We start from the raw sequence: 23,805 nt of genomic DNA, 5'->3' as shown, positions 1-23,805 counted from the left end.
AGTAAGTGTTGTGGTTAGCTCTGGCCCAGGTCCTGCCCCAAGGACTATGGATGTGGGGGAGACATCCACATGCTGCAGGCCTGTTTTGCCCCCGGTGGAATCTGCTGATGAAGGCCAATTAGTGAGGCTGCTATAAAGAGCAGCCTGTGGGTTTGGCCATTGTGGAGGATTATCTGATCGTTGTGTTTTATGACTTGGACCTTTTGTGTGCTGATTTTCCCCCACTTTGAAACTAAACCAGGGCAAAGTGTGTTTCACTTTGTGAAAAAAGAAGGACTGTGAAGTACCTCACAGCTGCAAGCTAAGTATCACATAACTGATAAGGGACTTGTACAAATTACCAGTTTGTTTGGAGACCAGTGCTCTTTGCTATCCCAAAAGAGGGCTTGGTTTAAGTGAATTTTCATTATAAAGAACATTGTTTTGAATTTTCAAACATGTGTGTGTCTGAACTTGTATCTGTGCATTTTTGGGAGGATTCTACCAGAGAGCTCGACAGAACAGTAAGATGTGTGGATGGGGGTGTGAGGAGAGAAAAAATTGGTTCCTCCAAATTGTTCAACACCACCTTCACCTAATCATCTCCCAACAAGAGAAAAAAAGATGGTACCCAATATGTACTTGGAACTATGAAAGTTTTCTCACACTAGAAGTCAGCAGTTCCCACTGAAAAGTTTTCACTTTGTTTCTAAAGCCTACAAATTAACAAGAATATATTTTTATCTCTTTTTATTACTCTAATCCATTTCCTTTTCACACTGTCCTGTCAATCACTGCATGTGTTTAAATACAAAACACATGCAGATGTGAGACACGTTTTATTGTGAATATTCATGAACCACGGATATTCCACCTATCAAATTTGGTTTTCAAATTGACAATGTGAATCAGAGTGTTCTTTTTAGAGTTCTTCACCAGATAAATTGGAAGCAAAGAGTTTCTTCCGTTAACTTTTTCTGAAATTCAGGAAAGGAGAACAATTCATCACTATACCATTTTAATGAAAAACTGTTTTGCCAAAGAAATCTTGTCTGGGTAATAATTTACTTTCCATTTGTTGCACGGAAGTCTTTTGAAAATCTCTTTTATTAATGCTTTTTACAAAAGGAAAATAATTCCTGTTCTGAAACCCCCCTCCCCTACTGAATTGCTGGCCTTGAGATGAACCACTGCAATGGTTACAAAACACATGCAGATGTGAGACACGTTTGTGTCCATAAAGGAGAATGGGTGTGTCTTTAATTGTTCCCCTCCTTGTCTGTCTTTCTTTCTTCTAGTGTATACCAATTAAAGGCCTGGGATTTGTGCTTGGAGCCTACTCATGCATTTGTAAGACTGGATTCTATAATCCCAAAATATTTTCAATGAACATCTTTCACAGTAAGTGCCTTTGCTTGAGTCTGCAAGAGAGAACACATTAATAATGTAAGATTCCCTTTTATCCTTGTCAGGGTTATGCACTCGACTCTAACATTCTGCAACTCAGGGATTATATAATCACTTAAGGAATTTTAGGCCTGTGGTTTGTCATCTGTGACGCTCTCTACAGTCTGCAAAACATAGCTACTTTTATGGGTATTTATTTGTAAAAGCTTTGCTCCTGGACTGTTACAGTTTTCAGAACCAATAAAAGGACAGCAGTTGTTTTAAAAGGCATATTAGTTGTCTTTTTGTTAATTTTAACCCTTCTCCTATATCGGTGTTTTTCAACCTTATCAATTTTTAGATGGGTGGACTTCAACTCCCAGAATTTCCCAGTCAGCATTCTGGGAATTGAAGTCCAATCATCTAAAAGTGGCTGAGGTTTAGATATACAGTACAACTGTATTTCTCTATATAGCTCAGCGGTATGAAATGTTTAAGTGCTGCTTGGTCTACAATCTAAAGGAATTACAACCCATATTCTCAAATTCATGGGTGTCTTTAACCCTGCTAGTCTCCTCCCATTTACTATACACTTGTTACCCTCCAGGTCCTTTTAGACCTGGAGTATAAAAAGGTTGGTTATAGCTACTGGAATGGTCTTTTTGAATACTTTTTTCACTAGTATACTAATTTGAACATTTCTGAACACAATGAAAGGAAAATTGAAGTTAAAAAAATAATGCTTATTTGTTTATTTTGCTCATAACCCCCTTCCAATTTTTGTGAAGTTTTGTTCATTTTCATCTAGATTAGGTTGCAAAATCTGACTTTTTTGACCATCTTTGGCATTGGAAAACTAATTTGAACATTTTTGAACATAATGAAATGAAAATTGAAATTAAAAAAATGATGCTTATTTGTTTATTTTGCTCAGAAAAGGGCCTTCCCCCCATTTTTCTTCATTTTTATTTAGATTAGCCTGCAAAATCAGATTTGTTTTACTATCTTTGGCATTGGCATAATAATTTGAACATTTTTAAACACAATGAAATGGGAAAAAAAAGGATTTTGCAGGCTAATCTATCTATAAATTGAAATAATTGCACATAGCCAGGGGGGTGAGCTTTTCTGAGCAAAATAAACAAATAAGCATTAATTTTTTCATTTCATTGTGTTCAGATATGTTCAAATTAGTATACTAGCAAAAAAAGTATTCAAAAAACCCATTCCAGTAGCTAGAACCAACCTTTTTTACTTCAGGTCACATAAGACCCGCAAGAGTCCAAGTGTATATTCTGCGAACAGAACATATTTTTTTTTCATTTCACTATGTTCAGAAATGTTCAAATTAGTATGCCAATGCCAAAGATGGTCAAAAAATTCTGATTTGGCAGGCTATTCTATCTATAAATTGAAAAAAGTACAAACAGCGGTGGGGGGAGGCTCTTTTCTGAGCAAAATAAACAAATAAGCATCAATTTTTTCATTTCAATTTTCATATCATTGTGTTTAGAAATGTTCAAATTAGTATTTCAATGCCAAAGATGGTCACAAAAATAAGATTTTGCAGCCTAATCTAGATGAAAATGAACAAAATTTCACAAAAATGGGGGTGGGGTGGGCTTTTCTGAGCAAAATAAACAAATAAGCACTAATTGTTTTCATTTCAATTTTCATATCATTGTGTTTGGAAATGTTCAAATTAGTATACTAGTGAAAAAAGTATTCAAAAAGACCATTCCAGTAGCTAGAACCAACCTTTTTATACTCCATGTCTAAAAGGACCTGGAGGGTAACATCAGTAACTTTTTTTGCCCAGCAAAAACTCTATACCCCCTCCACCCCCCCCACCCTTAGAAAGAACCCCTCAAATGAGACAAAGTCATGGAATTTCAAGTTTCAGATAAAAATATTTTTACAGAGTATCAAACTTCATTTCGGGTCCTTTAATACGCAAGGGAAACAGCAGGGTTAAATATGTTAAACTTAACTTTCTTATATGTTTCTCTGAAAAGGGAAGTTTGCTCAGTCTCCCTTGGGCTAGTAGAATGAATAATTTAATCTGATCAGACAGTCATGAGTGATGTACAGAATTAAATATAGTGAGAGTCTTCCTTGTATTTTGTTTTATATTTGTACATAAATTGTGCTCAGTTTACTGTCAGAGGCACCCACAACAATGGCTACCCACTTCAAACTTGTAAGTGTAAGTACTTCTCCCTTTGAAAGTATGTTGTATTTTAAAATGGAAAAAAAGTTGGTCACCCCCATCACTTTAAAAGTAGTGCATATTGTTAATAATGCCCCTGTTTATTCCCGTGGTATATAATATAAAGTTTCCTTTTTGGCTTGTACTTGTTGGCTTGCATGGTTCTATTAGTACCTCTGAACATAGGAACACAAGAAGAGCCATGCTGAATCAGGCCAAAGCCCATTGAGTCCAGCATTCTGCATCACACAATGGCCCACCAATTGTCCATGGGGATCTTGAGCAGAAAGAGAAGACCCTGACCCCCAACAAATGGTACTCAAGAAAATCCTGCCTGCCTCAACCAACATAGAAATGGCACATGGGAATCCATTTCAATAACCACATATACACTTTGGCATCCATGAATTTCTCTAATCCTGCCTTGAAGCTATCAAAGTTGACAGCTGTCACGACCTCTTCTGGAAGTGAATTCCTTAAACCAACGACCCTCTGGATGAAGAAATATTTCCCTTGATTTGCCTCTTATGTATGAGCTTTAGGGAGTGCCCCCTTGTCCTAGTATTGTGTGATAGAGAAAATAATTTTTCTCTATCCACTTTTCTATCCCATGCATGATTTTATACACTTTGGCTCCCATTATCTCTAGGATTTAATGTCCCTAAATTCTATGATAATTTGTCTCTCCAAAGAAATGTTTCTTCTTTGTGATTTTGCCCACTGGTAGTTTTTTGGAAAGCAAGTCACATACATAAGCACAAATCTACAAACTATAATAATACATGAATTTGTTTGCAAGTAAATATAAACACAGCGGTGGGCTAGTAGCCGGAATGCTAAATTGTCCTCGCTGCCGTGGCTCATAAGTTCTTGCGGGGCCAGTGTGATTTTGCTTTGCACCTGTGCAGGTAACAAAATTGCACAAAGAGCTGCAGTTGCACCTGTATTTCTGTGAGGGTTTTTTTGCTTCCGCACATGACAAAACACAGGCGCATCTGCAGCTGTATGAACACATATATCACAGATGTTAGATGTATAGGACTACTGCATCTGGGCCACAAACATCCAAACAGATACTTCTTAGAATTTATCTTGGCTTTCTGTTGGTCATTTGGATTTTGCAACCCAATTATTCTAACGTTGTATTAAAGCTTGTAGGAAACCAGAGACCTGGTTTTCCTTCTAGAGCAGGAGTGTCAAACTCAATGCCATCATGGGCCGGATCCAGCCCACAGGGTTCTTAGGGGTGGCCTAAAGGGACTCCCAGGAAACAGCAAAGGACCAGCCCACAGTGCCTCTGCGGGAGCTTGGGGTGTGCACATGCCTCCACAGCTCTGTTTGTGGTGGCAGAGGGCTGCAGGAGGCTGTCGCAGCCAAAAACGGGGCCCAGGGGGGCTCAGGGATACATTTTCACTGGCAGAGTGCTCGCAAAATGAACTAAAAACAAAACAAATGGAGAAATGTTTCCACTTTTGCATTAGAGTGTGCAAGAAGGTACTGGAAAGGAGAAAGGGAAAGAGGAAAGAAGGGAAGATGGGAAGAGAGCAAGGAAGGAAAAATTAGGAAAGAAAGGAAGGAAAAAGAAAGGAGAAAAAAGAGGGAAGAAAAAGAAGAGAAAGGAGAGAGGGAGGGAGGAAGCTAGATTATATTGAGAGTGAGAGAGGGTTTCAGGGAAGTCTTGGCCATCACAAATGCCCCTGACATGAATGATGTCGAGCTGACCACACCCACCCTGGCCAAGCCCATAATTAAATTCAATTCAAGCCTTTAATGTCAGAGTCCAATGTGTATACAATGAGATTGGCTGAGCCTCCCTTTGTGCATCTCTCTCACTCAATACAACTCGCAGTGAAAGACAAAAAAAATCCCTGACCCAGTGAGTTCCACTAACCAACACACAATCCTATTGCTCCATGTGAGCTTATTGCACATCGCGCCAGCCCCGCCAATCAATTCCACTATGTTATTACAAAGTTATTTTGTATTGAGAGGTCTGACAGTCCACAGATAAAAACTATTCTTCAGCCTGTTTATATTGTTGCCAATGCTTCCATATCTCCTTCTTGATGGCAAGAGGATAAAGAAATGCTAACGAGGATGTTGAGAATTTTCCTCACTCTTCGAAGGCAGTAAGTCCTACCGATGTCGGCTAGTGGTATCAGGGGACAGCCTACAATGTTTTGTGCTGTGGTTACCACCCTCTTTTGTGCTGTGGTTACCACCCTCTTTTGTGCTGTGCGTACCACCCTCTTTTGTGCTGTGCGTACCACTCTCTTTTATGCTGTGCTTACCGCCCTCTTTTGTGCTGTGCTTACCACCCTCTTTTGTGCTGTGCGTACCACCCTCTTTTGTGCTGTGCTCGCCACCCTCTTTTGTGCTGTGCTTACCACCCTCTTTTGTGCTGTGCGTACCACTCTCTTTTATGCTGTGCTTACCGCCCTCTTTTGTGCTGTGCTTACCACCCTCTTTTGTGCTGTGCGTACCACCCTCTTTTGTGCTGTGCTCGCCACCCTCTTTTGTGCTGTGCTCACCACTCTCTTTTATGCTGTGCTTACCACCCTCTTAGTGTCTTTCCATATCAAGCCAGCATACCACACCATGATGCAATGGGTGAGGACTCTTTTTATTGTGGGCTATGTCCACAGCCACTCCAGCCACACCCACCACGACAGATACAACTCTGATTGATTGAATGAATGAATGAATGAAATCAAGTTTGAAACACCTGTTCTAGAGCTCATTCCTCCAATTGTTGTTGTTCAGTTGTGTCTGACTATTTGTGATCTCTAGACCAGTGATTTTCAACCTTTTTTTGTGCTGCAGCACATTTTTTACATTTACAAAATCATGGGGCACACCACCAACCAAAATGACACTCTAACACAGTACATATTATACATATAGTATATCACCCTCTGCAGGGGCCTCTTATAAAAAGAAAAAGGTCAAATATCTATATACACCATCAGGATAGACATACCCAGCTGAGGCTGAGGCTTCATTAGTGGTGGCAACATTTACCTCCAGTCCTGACCAGGATTAGAAATTGGGACCATGGGGAGGAGTAGCAGCTTCAACTACTCGCCACGGCCACACAATGACAAGTGCATGGCAGCCCGAGCGAGGACCTTCCTGGGGGTGGATGAGAGGCGGCCTGCTATTGGTTCATCGCTAGTGGTCGGGATGAATCCTAGAAGGCGATTGGTCAGTGAGCGTTCCCTGTGCCTTCACTCTTCCTCACTGATAGCTGGAGGGATTGTGAGGGGAATGTTTATGTTTGGATGGAGGCGGCTGGTGACGGGCCAGATAAATGGCCTCCGTGGGCCATATCCGGCATGTGGGCCGTAGTTTGGGAACCCACGTTTAATTTCCCCACAGCACGCCTGACCATGTCTCACAGCACACTAGTGTGCTGCAACACACTGGTTGAAAAACACTGTTCTAGACCACACCAGCCCCCCATTAGAGGGTTTGCCCAAATTCATGGTCATTTAATCAATGAAGCTATCTAATCATCTCATCGTCTGCTGTCCGTTCTCCTTTTGCCTTCAATCTTTCCCAACATCAAATTAACTTCCTTCAATCAGCTAATGTACTATATGCCTGAGAATATTCAGAAGTTTTGCTCTCTGGAAATAGGGGTAAATGGCCAATGACATTAACATGTGAGTGCAGAGAAGAATATAAGTATTGACAAGCAAGCAAGCAGAAGTTATTTCTTGGTTCCAGTTATAGCTCGTCTAGCCTTACAAATGGAAGTGCCAAGTAATACTTCTAATAATAGGGCTGAATAATTACAGGGAAAAAAATACAGTGAACAAATGAGATTAGAAATGAGTTGGCAATAAGTACATAAACCTAGAATTTAAAAAGTATCTATATAGCAAATTCAAACTGTATTAAGTTTATTTTAAATGTGTCCCTTCCAAATTGTAGCACTAAAATTAGAATTCATGGTGATAATTAATAAAAATCCAAAGCCAATATTAATAAATGCTGGCGCACATATAGCTACTTGCAAGAACATTGCACAGAATTTACATAGATCGTTCCTTCTGAGGACTGATTTTTTTTTTAAAAAAAATATCAGGCTCTCAGCCTGCCAAAAAGAATATGTGCATCTTTTCAGAACCAAAAGGATAAGATAGCTCATATTAACTGTCAAACTATGAAAGAAAATGCTACAGGTTTAAAATCAGTAATGTACCCTTTCACCTCTCTTGCTACATAAAACAAGACTACTAACTCTAGACGTCTAAGCACTGATATCATGGAAATGAATGCACATTGAGAATTTTATAGTACATCAATATTCAGTCATGACCTGAACAGCTATTTTGCAAAGCTTGAGGAAAAAGAAAAATGATAAAAACAGTGCAAAATGCTCGTGTAGGAGAAAACATGGCAGAACCAAATAAGGTTGGGTGTAGGCAGGGGAGGGTAGCAGGCAGGACGGGGTGGAATGCAGTTCTACCGGCAGAAATGAAGATTTGTGCGCAGCTCCAGCTGATTGGCAGCTGTCACTTCCTGGATTACTGGCCTTGGTTCAGCTCTCCTTTTTCCCCCTGCTGTGGCTGCTGCATCTGCGCTCCTTGCTTTTTTCCTCTTTCCTCCTTCCTGGCCTTGGATGAGCTTCCCTCTCTCCTGCCTGGCTCTCCTCCAGCCTCCCGCGGCCACCTCCGACCTGAGGTGCAAGCAGAAGGCATGGGTGGAAGCAGTGCTGGCAGCATTATGCTTCTGGCAGCACCCGTTCGCCTAGCTACCCAGCCTGAGGTGGGGGGGGGGACCCAGGAAGGAGACCATGGGAAACGCGAAGCAAATTGTCACCCCAGCAAGCGACACTTGTAAGGTTGTAAGTCGAGGACTTAACAGTTCATTTTAACAATGATGATCGTTCAAGCCATTCCCACCTGGTCACATGGCCAACAAGCCCCTCCTACCCAGTCACATGACCATTAAGCCACACCCACAAAATAAGCGACACCCACATGTCGGCAGTAAACATTTAAGCTGCCCATTACTGGATGTAGGGAAATATTGGAGATGAGCAATACAATTTGAGTTATAATTATTTAGAAATTGGTTCCCTTAATTTTCAAGGGGATTTAGCAAAACATTTAGGACTAAGAGCAGGAGTGAATCATGCTTATTTGCTAATTGGGCAGCATTTCTTAATTACAGCTTTAAGTCAGTCCCCAGGTGATTCAGTTGAGAAAGTGGGTTAGATGTGCTGTTTTCTAAAAACATGCATTTTACATTCCTACTTTAGTTCAGAAAGCTATTTGTGCCAAGCTCAAAAAGCAGAATTTGCTATTGCAACCTCCAGTGCTCTGTGAAATTTCCTCAGCACATTAGTTTGAAAAAAGATTGTTTATCTAACAGCCAGCTCTGCAAACCCAGCAAGGAATCTGAAAGTCAAGCTGTGTTCTTGCTTGCTCACCATCATTAATAATCAAGAGTTTGCCGGCCAAATGCCTCTATCACTTAAAATTTTGCCATCTTTCTGCTTTCTGTAAGGCTGCACAGTTGTAGGTCGAGGCAGAACTGGGAGGCAAAGTGGGCTGCCGAGATGGCAGGGCAGATGGGATTGTGTTTGCAATTCTGTTTCTCAGGCTCATGCCAAAAAATAGACAAGTTGTTAATTTTTTGGAACTGCCTCCAGAGGCTCAGAAAGCAAACCAGTCCCAACTGGAAGCAGTGGGAAACTACCCTGCTTCAGAAACCTTGCAGAGAAAAAGAGCAAATGGCTCTAAATTGCATGTAAAAATGATATAATGTAGATGTTAGCAGGTAGATATCAAAATCAGGTATTCTTACATGGCAAGGAACTAGTGAAAAGCAAGTAATAATAATAATAATAATAATAATAATAATAATAATAACAACAACAACAACAACAATAATAATAATAACAATAATAACAACAACAACAACAATAACAACAACAACAACAACAACAATAATAATAAACTAAGGACCAGTACAGAAAAAATGTAACTCAATATCGTATGGACAGTTGGCAGAACAAAGCATTGCACGAACAGTTCTTGGAGAAGATTGAAAGCAAAGTGGATAAAGAAAAGACCTGGTCATGGCTTAAAAGTGGAACACTCAAAAAGGAGACAGAAGGACTAATACTGGCAGCACAAGAACAGGCCATTAGAACAAATGCTGTCAAAGCCAGAATTGAAAAATCAACAGACGATCCAAAGTGCTGACTCTGTAAAGAAACAGATGAAACAGTCGATCACATACTCAGCTGCTGCAAAAAGATCGCACAGACTGACTACAAGCATAGACATGATGCTGTGGCACAGATGATCCATGGAACTTGTGCCGGAACTACCATTTACCAGTGGCAAAGAACTGGTGGGATCATAAGCCCGAAAAAGTGGTCGAAAATGAGCAAGCAAAACTACTGTGGGACTTCCGACCTCAGACTGACCGAATTCTGAAGCATAACACACCAGACATTGTGATCGTGGAGAAAAAGAAAGTATGGATCATCGACATCGCAATCCCAGGAGACAGCAGAATTGAGGAGAAGCAGCTAGAGAATTTAGTGAAATACGAAGATCTAAAAATCAAGCTGCAACGACTCTGGCATAAGCCAGTGAAAGTGGGCCCAGTGGTACTTGGCACGCTGGGCGCAGTACCAAAGGATCTCAGCGGACATTTGAAAACCATCAGAATTGACAAAATCTCCCTGTCAATTGCAAAAGGCCACTTTACTGGGATCGGCAAACATAATTCGCCGCTACATCACGCAGTCCTAGGTGCTTGGGAAGCGACTGGTGATGAAATACGAAATCCAGCATAGTGATCTTGTTTGCTGTGTTGTACTGACATAATAATAATAATAATAATAATAATAATAATAATAATAATAATAATAATAATAATAATTTATTAGATTTGTATGCCGCCCCTCTCCGAACACTCTGAACAGGTAATCTGCATCATGATCAAATATTTGGAGATTAGATATGTAAGCCAATGGCTAACAAGTTTCAAGCTAAAGAGGTCTGCCCAAATTGACATGTGCATATTATTTCAGAAGTCATCTTAGGCCTTCATTAGTAGATCATGTCTGTGAATGTGTTGGTTGTCTTGTTGAATTTCACCATCCTGTGTATAATCTGTCGCCCTCCAGTTCCATTTTCTGTAGGCCCAAGAAACCCCCCTCAACAGCATTAACATCTCAATAAAAAACCAGAAATGCTCCAAATCCGTAAGAGCAATAACAACTCCTCAATTCGCCCATGTGCATCATCACTCAAGTATCAAAGCCCTAATTTCCCCCAATCCTGTAATTGCCTTACTCATTGGAAGATTATCCTATACATTAAAGCCAAAGACATCCCAAGATTTAAATCAAGTTCAGATGTGCTGTGTACCCACAAACATGATTATATCAGCAATATAATTAAATACAACATAGTGATGTGTTGAAATGGAATGGTTTTTTAAAAAACATCATAGCTACATTCTGTAATGGGCAGCCAAAAATTTTACTGCCACACTGTGGGTGTGGTTTATTTTGTGGGTGTGGCTTGATGATCATGTAACTGGGTAGGAGTGGCTTGCCAGCCATGTGACCAGGTGGGAGTGGCTTGAACGATCATCATCATTCAAGTGAACTTTTAAGCCCTCGACCTACAACCTCACCAGTGTTGCTCTCTGGGGTGACAATTTGCTTTGTGTTTCCCACACTCTCCTTCCTGGGTCACACCCTGTCTCAGGCTGGGTAGCTAGGCGAATGGGTGCCGATCAGCTGTTGAGGGGGGAGGAAATGCCCCCCCTGGAACTCCTGCCAGTGCTGGTCTCCCTGCCGCTTTCCGAGGAGGAGGAAGAGGATGGGAGGCGGGGATGGTCAGCTAAAGCTGGGCACACAGCTTCAATTCCACCAGTGGAACTGTGTTCCACCCCATCCTGCCTGCTGTCCACCCCTGGCTACATTGCTTGAGAGCAAGAGGCAGTGGACAGCTCTCATCCTTTCAGTTCACCTGTTATAAGACCTTTCCTATGTGATAAATTGATCTACACATATATTTCTTTTTACATCCACTTCCCTTCTCTCGTTTTACTTTTTATTATTATTTATTGGACTTGTATATATATATTGTTCTGCCAGCGTGTCTCAACCACCCGTAATTACAGGGTAATTAGTCCAGGAAGACACACACCACACGATAAAAGAAAAACCCAAAAGTTTTTATAAACAGAAAAACAGAAACAGCTCCCTTTTTAAATGTCAAAGGGATTTTCTGGTACATACAAGGCGCAGGTGAAATGCAGTCCAATTGTTCACCCAATAACTGGGAAATTGAGTCCAATTCTAAAGTCCAGAGAGTCCATACACACAATCCTGAAGAGCAAAAACCACGATCTTGATGAAACAATGAATCAGATAAACTGCCATGAGGCTAAAACATCAGGCTGCACTTTTATCTGTAGCACTAATTACAGCAGCCCCATCCAACCACAGGTGGCCTCATTTTCTCTTGTAATAATCCTTCAGTTGTTGTCTCCTATGCATCACTCTACGCATGCGTGGATGTGTCATTAATTCTTGTTCAGAATCCAGGGATGATACAGAAGACTGATCATCCTCCTGGGCTGTCTGCCAAACTCCCCTCTTCCCTGTCACTCATGCTTCCTTGGTCAGAGGAGACAGATTCTACTGGAAGCAAAACAGGCCTGTGGCATGTGGATGTCTCCCCCACATCCGCCTCCACATTGCTTGGGTCAGGAGCTGGGCCAGAGCTAACCACAACATATATATGTGTGGCTAGCTGATGAGGCCAGAACAAGGCCGAAATGGTGCCATCCTAGTCTCCCTTAAGTTTAAAATTTCAGCTAAAAACATTTGATACATATATATATATATACACACACACACAATAAAACATCTGAAATCCAATTAATATAATAATTAATCTAAAACCATTCCAAACAGGCTAAAACATTAAAAATTATTCATTCAGATTCAGACCGCAAACATACCACATACTCATTGGCCAGAATCTAGAGCCTAATGACCCCAAGCCTGGCAGCATAAATAGGTTTTCAAATTCTTACGGAAGGTGAGGAGTGTGAGGGCAGCATGAATCTCTGGGTAGAGCTGATTCCAGAAGGCCGGGCCCCCCACAGAGAAGGCTCTTTCCCTGGATCCCACCAAGCGACATTATTTAGTTGACAGTGTAGCAGAACAAGAACGACTTGTTGCCAATAAGGGAGCAGAGACCACGAGAAGATTGAGATTGCCAGGTTTATTTGGTGCATGCGTCAGGTTCAGAAGATATAAAAGCAATGTCTGAACAATGTGGATTGCTTTTCAGGGCTCTTTATACATTTCCAAAGGAGAACAAAAAACACACAGTATCAGCCAATCAGATACTAGTTGTCAATGTTTTCTTATACAGAAAGTAAAAAAGGGTTATACAATGTAGAAGGTGCAGAATGTACAACAAAAAGGAACTTGTGGTCAGTATGTGGGTTCCTGCATGAAGCTATGTGCCTTGAGAGCAGGTGGCAGATCTATCTCTGCCCTATCAAAGCCATGTTCCCTTCCTGAGTACATTTCTTGGGTACGCTTTAGCGCTACAGCTGCACCTCAACCGGGCATAGAGGAAGCGTAGAGGAAACACAAGTGTGAAAACAAAAAGTTTCTGCCTGGCTCTCGGCACTTTAAAAATGTCAGGTTTATAGCAGATATGTAGGACAAAGGTCATATATCAAAAGAGCATAATTCTGGCAAGAAATGCAATATAAAATAGAAATACAGATATCAAGGCATAGCCCAGCTTCCTCAACGGAACCTGTAGAAGGCCGACTCTGTGGGACCTAACTGGATGCTGGGATTCATGTGGCAGGAGATGGTCCTGCAAGTAATCTGGTCCAATCAAACTGGCAGCCCCTGGGCCGGATGAATCACGCAAAGGCCATGCGCACCCCAGCTCTGCAAAGGGGAAAAATGTCACAATGCATCATGTGATGGCAATATGACATGGCAAGTTTAATACTCGGTTCTTCTCAGTTATTTTCTCTTACAATCCCCCATGGAAGAAGTAAATATTTCATGCCTCCAACTCTCCGCCATGATTTTAAATAGTATCATGGCCGACCCCAACCCACCTGCCACCCACAAATTGCGCCTCACCGTTAGATGTGTGTCCTACCGGACACTTGTATCAGTACCTCCGTCATATTCCTTGGTGTTGTGTCCAGGGCAGCCCATTCTAAAAGAAAATGTCTTGCAAGTTTGAGAAGTTTGATTGAACTTGGAAGACGTTTTATTTTAGAATGGGCTGCCCTGGACACAACGCCGAGTAATGTGAAGAAGGAGCCATTACAAGTGTCAAGTAGGATGCGGACCCTATTCCCTGCAGCAAAAAACCCCATGTTCGCCAGCAGTGTTCCCTCTAATTTTTTTGGGGGGTGGGCGGAAAAGTATAGTGTCTGAGTGGGAGTCCCTTCGGGACTGGGCGGCACAGAAATAATAAATAAATAAATAAATAAATAAACAAACAAATAAACAAATAAATAAACAAATAAACAAACAAACAAACAAATAAAAAACCCACCCTGTTTTGCCTCAGAGAATTTCAAAATAAAATACTGTACTGTATGTCTATAACAGTGAGCTCATAATAGGGCAACTCTATCAATACCAAAATGCCACTTAAATAGTTGAGCTAGTTTCAAACTAGATTTTTATTTTCTTTCTCTCTTCCTTACTCCCATTCTTTTTCTTTCTCTTTTCCTTCCTCTCTTTTTTCTATCTGTTTCTCTCTCTTCCTCTCTTCCTCCTTCCCTCTCACTCTTTCCCTCTCGGCTTCTGGGCAGGTTTGGAAAACTCTGAGTTGATGATGATTTTTAAGTGAGCGATTGCTCACTGCTCAGCTTAGAGGGAACTATGTTCGCCAGGGTTATGCGCCCCCCCAGCATCATTCCTCCAGGGGGGCCCTCACCACTATTTGAGAAGCACTGCTTTAGTGGCTGGCAGAAGGAATGTAACTCCTTCCCCCTCTCCTTACACTGTCGACAGCAAGGAACCCTTGTTTTAAGAGGAGCTAAGAAATCTTCCCCTCCTCTTCACTGGCTCACAATTGAACCATTGTCACTTTGGTAGGAAGTTACAGGCATTATTTCTGTCACACATTTACACAGAACTTTAGTACCTTTCAGTGTTCTGTCGAGCTCTCTGGTAGAATCCTCCCGAAAATTTACAGATACAAATTTCAGACACACACACTTTTGAAAATTCAAAACAATGTTCTTTATAATGAAAATTCAAATAAACTAAGCACTCTTTTTATACAGCAAAGAGCACTCGTCTCCAAACAAACTGGTAATTTGTACAAGTCCCTTATCATTTCTGAGATACTTAGCTTGCAGCTGGGAGGCAATTCACAGTCCTTCTTCTTTCACAAAGTGAAACACACTTTGCTCTGGTTTAGTTTCAAAGCGGGGAAAAATCAGCACCCAAAGGTCAAAGTCAGCAAGGCAGACACGAAACACAAAGATCAGATAATCCTCCACAATGGCCAAACCCACAGGCTGCTATTTATAGCAGCCTCACTAATTACCACAGCCTCACCCAACCACAGGTGGCCTCATTTTCTTTGATAATAATCTCTCAGTTGTTGCTGCCTATGCATTGCTCTCCGCATGCGTGGCTGTATCATTAACTCTTGTTCTGAATCCAAGGAGGAGCTAGATAATTGATCTCCTTCTGAGCTGTCTGCCACATTCTCCTCCTCCCTGTCACTCGTGTCTTCTTGGTCAGAGAAGCCTTCATCAGCAGATTCCACCGGAGCAAAATAGGCCTGCGTCATGTGGATGTCTCCCCCATATCCACAGTCCTTGGCGCAGGAGCTGTGCCAGAGCTAACCACAACATTCAGCATGTCCCTTTTTTGGGACAGAATAATACATTACTACAGTATTTCTCAACTTCGATATCTTGTGGACCTCAATTCCCAGATTTCCTCAGCTGGCATTGACTGGGGAATTCTGGGATTTGAAATCTCCCTTTCTTAAAGTTGCCGAGGTTGAGAATCATTGTAATAGATCAATTTTTAAGAAATCTGTAAGCCAAATTTTTACAGAGGTCCTTTGGAAATTAGGCCAAAGGTGCATAAAATTACACTGAAGGCTGACCCAGCTATATTTGGATTTATTTCCTCCTAATTTGGGAGGTTGGAACTTGCTACATATGAAAACTTCTTAAAACATTAAAACGATTCAGAGATTATATAGTTGGATTTATTTATTAATTAAGGTATTTATTAATTGGATTTCTATGCCACCCCTCTCCGAGGATTATTAAACTTGACCTTTTGATTAAAGTAAACACATATAAAACTTTTTTTTAGTCAACTGTATCACTCTAAAAATAAGTGAATATTTAAGAACCGATCTGTAAAACATGGTCTCCCCAAATGTGATATAATTTATATAAGGATTGTTCATATCATTGAGAAAACTTCCTCCCAGTCTGTCTAAAATTTGCAAATATTCTCTTTTCCCACATAATTTTCATTAAAAAAAACTCTTGCAAGTAAATTATTTTCAGATATTTCTGTGTGCAATTTTGCATACATTCCATTGTAGTAGATATTTTTAAATATAATAATAATAATAATAATAATAATAATAATAATAATAATTATTATTATTATTATTATTATTATTATTATTATTATTATTATTATTATTATTTATTAGATTTGTATGCCGCCCCTCTCCGAAGACTCAGGGCGGCTCACAACACTAATAAGAAACAGTGTAACTATGGGACAAATTTAATGATAAAAATATATATAAAAACCCCAACAATTAAAAACCATACAGTACATACACACCAAACATGAAATATAAAAAGCCTTGGGGAGATGTCTTAGTTCCCCCATGCCTGGTGATACAGATGGGTCTTGAGTAACTTGCGAAAGACAAGGAGGGTGGGGGCCATTCCAATCTCCGAGGGGAGTTGGTTCCAGAGGGCTGGGGCCGCCACAGAGAAGGCTTTTCCCCTGGGGCCCATCAAATGACATTGTTCATGCTCCTATCATGAAAGTTGCTGGTCTGTCATTTGGCACAATATATGTATTATAAAATTTAATACTAATAAACAATTATTATATTTGTAAACAAATAAATTTATTTTATTTATTTATTTGGTCGGATTTCCATGCTGTCCTTCTCTGAAGACTCAGGGCGACTTACAACAAAAGAATAAAATACAATACCATAAAATGTGTGAAATCCAACCTAAGATTAAAACTAATTGTTAAAACCTCAATAATATAAAAAGCATTCATTCAACAACTGTTACACAATCACATCCACGAGATATCCATTGAAATATAAAGCTCAATAGCCTGCCGACAGAGATAAGTTTTTCAAACCTTGAAAAAGGCCAGGAGGGTGGGGAGGTACAGATTTCTGCAGGGAGTTAATTCCAGAGGGCCAGAGCAGCTACAGAGAAGGCCCTTCCCCTAGGCCCCGACAACTGGCATTGCTTAGCTGACGGGACCTGGAAAAGGCCAACTTTGTGAGTCCTGACTGGAGGTAGTGGAGGTTTATGCACTAATTAAGTATTTATTGAATAGTTAATAGGGTTCTTATTTTCCTTCTTTCTCTAGTATGATCCTTAGTGACTTTTAAAATAGGAAATAATTAAATAGAATGTTTTTACCCATAAATGCTTTAATCATTTTTTAATCATTATCTAGAACTAAATTTTATAGCAATTAAAGAAAATTGAGCTAGTTGCCTAATCTGTTATCATACTGAACCTTGTGGGTTCAGTAAAAAACTTTAAAATGTAACTGTGCTCCTCAACACATAAGGCTGTCTATCATTTGTCCTTTTTGTGGCTATTCAAATAATGGGAGTTAATCAACCGAAAAAGATCCCAGCATCTATTTGAAAACTTATCTTGGCAGGTAAGCCACTCCTACCCAGTTACATGACCTTTAAGCCATCCCAGTCACATGATTGTCAAGCCACTCCCACCTGGTCACATGGCCAGCAAGCCACACTTGCTTGGTCACATGGCCATCAAGCCACACCCACACAATTAGCAACACCCGCAGTGCGGCAGTAAAAAGTTTGGCAGCCCATCACTGCCCATAAGTTACCTGGTCCTAAGCCACGTAGGGCAAATATTAAACTAAAGAATATCTGATAATGTCAGGCTTTGGAGCAGATGACTAAAAATGAAAAAAAAAACACCAACCTCAAGGAGGTATTCACTAATGATGGTTGAATCTTTTGGGATCTATTTTCACAACTGAGCTGAAACTTATCAGCTTGAGAAGCAGCACTTAAAATTTGTCTTGCCAGTTTATATCACAATAGTTCACTCATCTGGAAGAGTTCCTGCAATATAATGTTTTACATTATCATCCATCTATATTATATGTGGTCAAAGGTGAATTAATGCTTAAGAAAGGTAGCTGGGCTAGCTGGTTTTTAAACTATAATTTCAGTACGATGTATATTTTAAGCTGCCTGTATATAATTGCGAAGTTACATCTTATAAACATCTGCTGCTCTTTTCAACTTTAAGAAAATAAAAAGTAGTGCAGTAGTCCACTTGAAAATGTGAGTCAAGCCAATTTCTGCAGCACTCTGAGCTACAACTTGAAGTGAGGAGTTACATAGGTACATAGGTTTTGAGCAATCAAATCAGATGATCCCCAAATAAAGTTTATTTAAACAGGTAGTTGGTGTTCTTCAAGTCTGTAGTACTCACATATACAGTGGTACCTCTACCAAAGAACGCCTCTACTTACAAACTTTTCTAGATAAGAACTGGGTGTTCAAGATTTTTTTGCCTCTTCTCAAGAACCATTTTCCACTTACAAACCTGAGCATCTAAAACTGTAACCGGAAAAGGCAGGGAGAAGCCTCTGTGGGGCCTCTCTAGGAATCTTCTGGGAGGAAACAGGGCCAGAAAAGGTGGGGAGAAGCCTCCATGGGGCCTCTCTAGGAATCTCCTGGGAGGAAACAGGGCCTCCACACTCTTTGTGGTTTCCCCAATTGCATGCATTATTTGCTTTTACATTGATTCCTATGGAAAAAATTGCTTCTTCTTACAAACTTTTCTACTTAAGAATCTGATCACGGAACAAATTAAGTTCGTAAGTAGAAGTACCACTGTAGTTGTCAAATGACTCAGGTTCAGCTAAACAAATGAAAAACTTCGACAGATAATGTAAAATTAAAATTGGGCATACATTCATGAAGTAAGGGAAGCTAACGGATTATGTCAAGTAATGTTATCGAGCAACTACTGATTTTAAAAATTCCTGTACATTATGAATAATGGTATGGAAAGTATATGAGTCTTCAGAGTCTTCGAGTCTTCGGAGAGGGGCGGCATACAAATCTAATAAGTAATAAGAGATTATCTCAAGCCAACAGCCTAGTTAGATAATTTAGTTTATGGATGTTAGGGCAGTTCTTACTTCAGAACTGATGTAGAAGAGCTACTTTGAGCACAGGACCTATTTAAAATAATTTAAAAAAATGTATTTTCTTTTACCAAAAAGACACATTTTATTTGAATGAGCATATACGGCAGCTACATGTTTAAAGCAGCTATATATTTTCCAAGATTACACGAAAACCTGAATAAATGGAGCTGCTTTAAAAAAGCTATTGTCAATTCAAAAGAAATTATTTTAAGCCTTTTCCCAAGCATGTATAGCCTTAATGGACAAAAATGATTTAATTTATTTGACTTCTAGGCTGCCTAATCCCATAGGATTCAGGGCAGCTTACAACAATAAAAAATAATACAGTAGTACAATAATAATAATAAAAAGTCGAACATCAATAGTAGATTAAAAACCCATTATAACCCTAGCAAATCCATTATAAAAAACCCCCAAATCAAACCAACAAACGTACATATCAGCCAAACATAATTCAGGCACGCCTGATGTTAGAGTTCACAGTCCCAAAGCCTATCGGCAAAACCAGGTATTAACAGATTTTCCAAAAGCCAGTATAGTGGGAGCAGTGTGAACATCAGGGGGGAGTTGGTTCTATAGAGTTGGGGCGGCAACAGAAAAGGTCCTGCCCCATGGCCCCACCAACCTACATTGTTTAGTCGATGGGACCTATAGGAGGCCGATTCTGTGCGATCTAGTAGGCTGTCAGGAGACAGTCCCATAAATAGTCAGGCCCTAAGTCATGTAGATCTTACAGCTTTCCCCCCCCTCTAGACAGTAACATAGATTACCCTACGAAAGCAGACTATCAATCCTAGGTCTAGAAAGCTTTAGAACTATGTCGCCTAAAACACGATCTAAGTATTGCCCACAAGATCATATGCTGCAATGTTCTACCTGTCAATGACTATTTCAGCTTCAGTCGCAACAACACAAGAGCACGCAACAGATTCAAACTTAATATTAACCGCTCCAAACTTGACTGTAAAAAATATGACTTCAGCAACCGAGTTGTCGAAGCGTGGAACTCATTACCTGACTCAGTAGTGTCAACCCCTAACCCCCAACATTTTTCCCTTAGACTATCCACCATTGACCTCTCCAGGTTCCTTAGAGGTCAGTAAGGGACGTGCATAAGTGCACCAGTGTGCCTTCCGTCCCCTGTCCAATTGTCTCTCCTTATCTCATTTATCTTTTCTTCCTTTCAAATATGTTCACCTATACTTTTATATCTTTTCTTCTATTCTTTTCTTTACTTATATTATTACATATCTTTCTCTTCAATGTGTATTATGTATTGGACAAAATAAATAAATAAAATAAAATAAATAAATAAATAAATAAAATAGATTGCTTCACTAACATTAAATTTATTCTTCGGCCTTCCTTCCCCATTTAAATAACTTCTGGACTTACGGCACCAAAACGTAGCTTGCACAACAAGGGAAACTTGGATAATGATAAAAACGCACATATCTCTTCCAGAAATAACGTGCATTTCTCAAATAGCCTCTGTAGTTATGATCCATCAAATGCCAGAATAGAACCTGCTCATGAAGGCAGCCAGAATAACCTTCTGTGTTTGTACTACTCGAACGTAAACACTTATCTCTCCTCTTCCGTATCTGCTACTTTTAGGGAAGGATGCTGAGAGCCATTTTTCTAGAAGTGAGATGGCTGAGGATTTGTACACCTGCTTGCCCTGCAGGGAAGGATGTTCTTACTGTACAGATGATACTCCCTGCTATGCACAGGAGGACCACTATTTACGACTTGCTATCATCTCCTTCCAAACTCTCTGTATGGTGTTGGACTTCATAAGCATGCTGGTGGTCTACCGTTTTCGCAAGGCAAAGGTAAACGAACCATTTTTAAAGCTACTTAGGTTTGTCATAAATAGCTTTGCCAGGGAATTATCCGTGATTGTTCCAGCAGCCTTAACAAGTAAGACTTATTTATTGCTTACTACATACGTAAGGCTGAATCAAGTGGGCTGCAGAGAAGCTCCTGTTAGACAGATCAAACATACTGAACTTAATGAACTCAATCTGTGTAGTCAGGAGGGCAGAAGGGAAAGGGGGGACATCAAAACATTTAAATAATTATTAATAATAATAATAATAATTTATTAGATTTGTATGCCGCCCCTCTCCGAAGATTCGGGGCGGCTCACAACAACGATAAAAACAATATTATAATGGCACATATCTAATATTAAAAAACTAAAAACCCTATCATAATTAAAAACCAAACAGCACATACATACCAAACATAAATTATAATAAGCCTGGGGGAAAGATGTCTCAAATCCCCCATGCCTGGTGGTATAGGTGGGTCTTAGTTTACGGAAGACAAGGAGGATGGGAGCAGTTCTAATCTCCGGGGGAGTTGATTCCAGAGGGCCGGGGCCGCCACAGAGAAGGCTCTTCCCCTGGGGCCCACCAGACGACATTGTTTAGTCGACAGGACCCGGAGAAGGCCAATGTGTTAAAGGGTTAAATAAGGTCCAGGAGGAAGTGTTTTTAATAGGAAAATTAATGCAACAACAATCTGAGGTTAGTTGGGGAAAGATCAGAAGCAACATGAGAAAATATTATTTTACTGAAAGAGTAGTTTGGAACAAACTTCCAGCAGACGTGGTTGGTATATCCACAGTAACCAAATTTAAACATGCCTTGGATAAACGCAGGGGTGGGCTGCTGCCCATAAGGGGGGAAAACGCAGTGGGGTAGCGAAAATGGAGCCCCACCCCAGAGCACCCAATTTGCACAGAAAGATGTTGAAAGAAAAGGCAGGGCATCCTGCATAAGCCACGCCCACAGTGTGGTAGTAAAAGTTTTGGTAGCCCTTCACTGGATAAAGGTATACCCATCCTAAGATAAAATACAGGAAATAGTATATGGGCAGACTAAATGGACCACAAGGTCTTTTTCTGCCGTCAATCTTCTATGTGTCTACTGGTAGATCCAGTTCAAGATATTTTAATACTTCAGTACTTCATGCTGTAGAGCTATGGACCATTTATGTCTGCATTGATCCCTCATTGCTTTCACAGACACAGCAGTAGAGAGTAAAGAAATTCTAGTCCTTATTGTGATACAGAGTGCAGAGAAAAGTTTCCTAAGAGAAAGTATTGCATTCTCACCAGGCAGATGCAAGTTGAGTTCGGAACGTAGCAATCAGTTCTCTGGCTGAACATTCAGTTCCTCTATGTACAGTTTTTAATTCTATGTTGAGTGACATGGGGTTTGTCCACACAGAATGTAGGTATTATTTTGAATTCCCCAGTTCTTATCTCCAGCAGGAAAACCTGGGATGCTTTTGAAAGATCTTGTTGGGACATTTAACTTTTATATTGCAAGTAGTTTTCACTTAACTATAACAATTGGGACCTGCAGCTCCGTCCTTAAGTGACATGGTCCTTATTTATTTATTTTATTTATTTATTTATTCATTTGTCCAATACACAAATACATAGGAAGAAAATATACATGTGGTAATATATATAAGGGTAAAAGTGAACTTAGAGGAGAGGATATATGAAAGGAAGAGAATATATATGATAGGTGAAAGAGAGGAAAGACAATTGGACAGGGGATAAAAGGCACACCAGTGCACTTATGTACGCCCCTTAAGCAAGATATTATGAGACTGTGATGGATTTACAAGCTCACTTCTGTTGTGGTTGTTAAACAAGACATCATATTGCCATAGGTTGCAATGTTATTGTCAGCATCTTTATTAACTGTTGTGATCACAAATGGATCACAAAAGAATGTTGCAGTGGTTATAAATTCGATAGCTGCAAAAGACTCAGTCATTTCCCTCATTGTTGTAACAACAACAACCACAATCACAGCAACCACCACCACTATCACAACACCTCTCCTTAAAATAGTGCAATGGTATTTTAAAGAAATAAAGATTTATGCTGGCTGGAGAATTCTGGGAGTTGACGTCCACAAGTTTTAAAGTTGCCAAGTTTGAAGACCTCTGTATTAGGGGATCTCAATACCAGTGACATCTACTGGCATTGAAAATCTCTACCCACGCTAACACCGACAGCAGCAGTTCAACTGGGGCAACACAAAAGTCATTGGTCATGCTACCATCCAAAACGCTCGTGAGTTCATAGAAGCCAAGCGTTCCACAAGCAATTCCCGTCCCGCCAGATGACTAAACAATGTCGTCTGGCGGGACCGAGGGGGAAGAGCCTTCTCAGTGGTGGCTCCGACCCTCTGGAACCAACTCTCCCCAGAGATTAGGATTGCCCCCACCCTCCTTGCCTTTCGTAAACTCCTTAAAACCCACCTCTGCCGTCAGGCATGGGGGAATTGAAACATCTCCCCCTTGCCCATGTAGTTTTGGTCTATGATTGATTGTTTGCTTGTTTTTTATATATATTGGGGTTGCTTTTATGGACTTTTAAACTTAAAACTGTAAATTAGATTGCTAAATATTAGATTTGTTACTATGTACTGTTTTTGCCATTGTTGTGAGCCACCCCGAGTCTGCGGAGAGGGGCGGCATATAAATCCAATAAATCTAATCTAATCTAATTCCATCAATAGACACACTGACCTACCACCAGCCTACAAACTCCTCAGAATCCAAATCAACCACACAGTCAACCAGAGATAGCACCAACCCCCAATTAGCCCATGCAACTCTCCCCCAACCAGCAGTTCATCTCTCAATGACCCTCACCTGATATAATGAGCCGAGGTGGCGCAGTGGGTAGAGTGCAGTTTGTTGTTTGTTTGTT

At 40.3% G+C, this 23,805-nt stretch overlaps 1 protein-coding gene across 1 annotated transcript in view; it reads left to right on the top strand.

The window, feature by feature from the left end:
* The window catches only part of GPR158 (G protein-coupled receptor 158), a 202,648-nt gene that overhangs the window by 107,406 nt on the left and 71,437 nt on the right, over positions 1–23,805 (top strand). Inside the window, exons 3-4 of the mRNA XM_070727067.1 lie at positions 1,278–1,380; positions 20,679–20,896. Coding sequence (XP_070583168.1) covers positions 1,278–1,380; positions 20,679–20,896 — 321 coding nt within the window. The remainder of the gene's footprint in view (positions 1–1,277; positions 1,381–20,678; positions 20,897–23,805) is intronic.

This window comes from Erythrolamprus reginae, chromosome Z, assembly GCF_031021105.1.
Source record: "Erythrolamprus reginae isolate rEryReg1 chromosome Z, rEryReg1.hap1, whole genome shotgun sequence".
Taxonomy (NCBI): domain Eukaryota; kingdom Metazoa; phylum Chordata; class Lepidosauria; order Squamata; family Dipsadidae; genus Erythrolamprus; species Erythrolamprus reginae.
This window is presented reverse-complemented; position numbering and strand designations above follow the sequence as displayed.